This window comes from Cebus imitator, unplaced genomic scaffold, assembly GCF_001604975.1.
Source record: "Cebus imitator isolate Cc_AM_T3 unplaced genomic scaffold, Cebus_imitator-1.0 Scaffold419, whole genome shotgun sequence".
NCBI classification, from domain to species: Eukaryota; Metazoa; Chordata; class Mammalia; order Primates; family Cebidae; genus Cebus; species Cebus imitator.
This window is the reverse complement of record NW_016107734.1, coordinates 827,410-830,118: the sequence shown is the minus strand read 5'-3', so window position 1 is coordinate 830,118 and position 2,709 is coordinate 827,410. Positions and strand designations below refer to the sequence as shown.

Sequence of the window (2,709 nt, the reverse complement as noted above, 5' to 3'; positions counted from 1 at the left end):
GCCTCGGCCTCCCAAAGTGCTGGGATTACAGGCTTGAGCCACCGCGCCCGGCCATAAATGTTTAATGGAAAATAAAGTTCAGTTTCTACTCGATTTTAAAATTAATTTTCAAATTCATAGTTAAAGTTAGTAATTGTTTAATGGGAAATTACTTAAAATGTTACATTTTAAAATTAGTAATTGCTTAATGGAAAATAAGTTTTGATTTATACTTGATTTAAAACTAAAATCAAGATACACTATAATCAATCCTTCTGGATAATGGAGATGAACAAAACTTTTATTTATTTTATTTATTTATTTTTTTTGAGATGGAGTCTTGCTGTCACCCAGGCTGGAGTACAGAGTGGCATGATCTCGGCTCACTGCAACCTCTGCCTCCTAGGTTCAAGAGATTCTCCTGCTTTATCATCCCGAGTAGCTGGGACTACAGACATGTGCCACCACATGTAGCTAATTTTTGTATTTTTAGTAGAGATAGGGTTTCACCATGTTGGTCAGCTGGTGTTGAGCTCCTGCCCTCAAGTGATCTGCCAACCTTGGCTTCCCAAAGTGCTGGTATTACAGTATGAGCCATCCCAGCTGGCTGAAAATCTTTACCTTTAGAGAGCCTCTTTTCTTTTTAAAATATTTAAATAGAGACGGGGTCTCACTATGTTGTCCAGGCTGGTCTTGAACTTGGGGGCTCAGGTGGGCCTCCCCGCTCAGCCTCCCACGGTGTAGGGAGCCTGGGCCACCATACCTGGCCATGATGAGCCTCTCTTCTGTGACCTGCTGCTTCTACTCCTGCAGGAAAGGCAGCCCATGAATGCCAACAACAACCAGGTGCTTTTACTGCCTCGAGGGGCACTAACTTTCTGATTTTATATGCGGAAGTTCTAGCTTTACATTTCCAAATTAAATCATCCGTTAGAGAGATCTGAGTAGAGACAATTCTATAAAGAAATGTGAAGCGGGCAGTCATGAGAATTTACTGGAGAAGCAGCCCAGCCGTACTCACGGCAAGTGGAGCTCACCACGTGCATTCTTCACCAGGTGCTGGGAACACTTACACAGTGACGGGGAACACCCCAGGGCTGGCCGTGAGGGTCATGCAGGTTGTGAATACCACCTGCTCACAGTGACCGTGGAGGGCGCAGTCATCTGAGCTCCACGCTGTAGGTAGGGTGAAGGTGATGTTTATCTCCTCGTGGGCTTCCCTGCCTATGAAAGAGAAATCAGTTTTTTGGTACTTAAAGGCAAAAACGATATATTTGTTATTCTCTGGGATTTGAATAAATCCTGAAATCAAACCCACACAGGAATCACCTAGCAGCCCAGGCATCCGCTTTTGTGGGGTCTGTGGAGTAAGAGCAGTCCTGGCCCTAACCATGAAGGCTGCTCAACTAGCAGAGCCACGAAGCAGCAAAGGAGGTGGCTGCTTTCCAGTCATGGCCTGGAGACACCAAGTCAGACTTTTGGCAGATCCAAGGTGAAAAGCTCAGGCTGGATGAATTATGTCCACCGTTTCTGCACAGCCATCTACCCATTTTCAAACACCTCTTATATGTCGTATTTCTTTCCTTTTTTTGAGATGGAGTTTTGCTCTTGTTGCCCAGGCTGGAGCGCAATGGAACCATCTCAGCTCACTTCAACCTTCGCCTCCCATGTTCAAGTGATTCTCTTGCCTCATCCTCCCAAGTAGCTTGGATTACAGGCATATGCCACCACGTCTGGCTAATTTTGTATTTTTAGTAGGGACGGGGTTTAACCATGTTGGCCAGGCTAGTTTTGAACTCCCAACCTCAGGTAATCTACCCACCCTGGCCTCCCAAAGTGCTGAGATTATAGGCATGGAGCACTTGGCCTCCTATATGTATTATTTCACTTAAAATTTATTACTACTCTCCCACGAACATGACCAAAGAAGTATGGCCCTTGTCCTTTCACACATGATCAAACAGAGGTCAGAGGGTTTCAGCGTTAACAAAGGCAAGTGATGAAGCTTAAACTAAAACCAACGTATTGCCAGGCAGTGGTTCACATCTGCAGTCCCAGTACTTTGACTTTAGAAGGCCAAGGCAGGAGGATTGCTTGAGGCCGGGAATTCACAACCCGCCTGAACGCCACAGCAAGACCCTGCCTCTATAAAAAAATTTTTTTTAATCAGCCAGGGGTGCTAGGGCACACCTGAGTTTCCAGCTACTAGAGCGGTTGAGGCAGGAGGATCACTTGAGCCCAGGAGTTTGAGGCTGCAGTAAGCTATGATCACACCACTGTACTCTAGCCTGGGGACAGATCAAGACCCTGTCTCAAAAAATAAATTTTACAAATTAAAAATTAAAAACCCAGCTAGGTGTAGTGGCTCATGCCTGAAATCTCAGCATTTTGGGAGGCCAAGGCAGGTGGATCATTTGAAGTCAGGAGTTCAAGACCAGCCTGGCCAACATGGTAAAATCCTGTCTCCATTAAAAATACAAAATTAGCTGGGCGTGGTGCCGCGAGCATGTAATCCCAGCTACTCAGGAGGTTGAGGCAGAAGAGTCACTTGAACCCGGGAGACGGAGGTTGCAGTGAGCCAAGATTGTGCCACTGCACTCCAGCCTGGGCGAGAGTGAGGCTCAGTCTCAAAATAACAATAATAATAAATTTTTTTTTTTTTGAGACGGAGTTTCATTCTTGTTACCCAGGCTGGAGTGCAATGGCGCGATCTCGGCTCACCGCAACCTC

At 45.9% G+C, this 2,709-nt stretch overlaps 1 protein-coding gene across 3 annotated transcripts in view; it reads right to left on the bottom strand.

Annotated features, from left to right (window-relative positions):
* The window catches only part of TMEM248 (transmembrane protein 248), a 41,551-nt gene that overhangs the window by 6,510 nt on the left and 32,332 nt on the right, over positions 1-2,709 (bottom strand). For all 3 annotated transcript variants that reach the window (XM_037731787.1, XM_017509714.2, XM_037731786.1), the window contains exon 4: positions 1,053-1,203. In XM_037731787.1, coding sequence (XP_037587715.1) covers positions 1,053-1,203 — 151 coding nt within the window. The remainder of the gene's footprint in view (positions 1-1,052; positions 1,204-2,709) is intronic.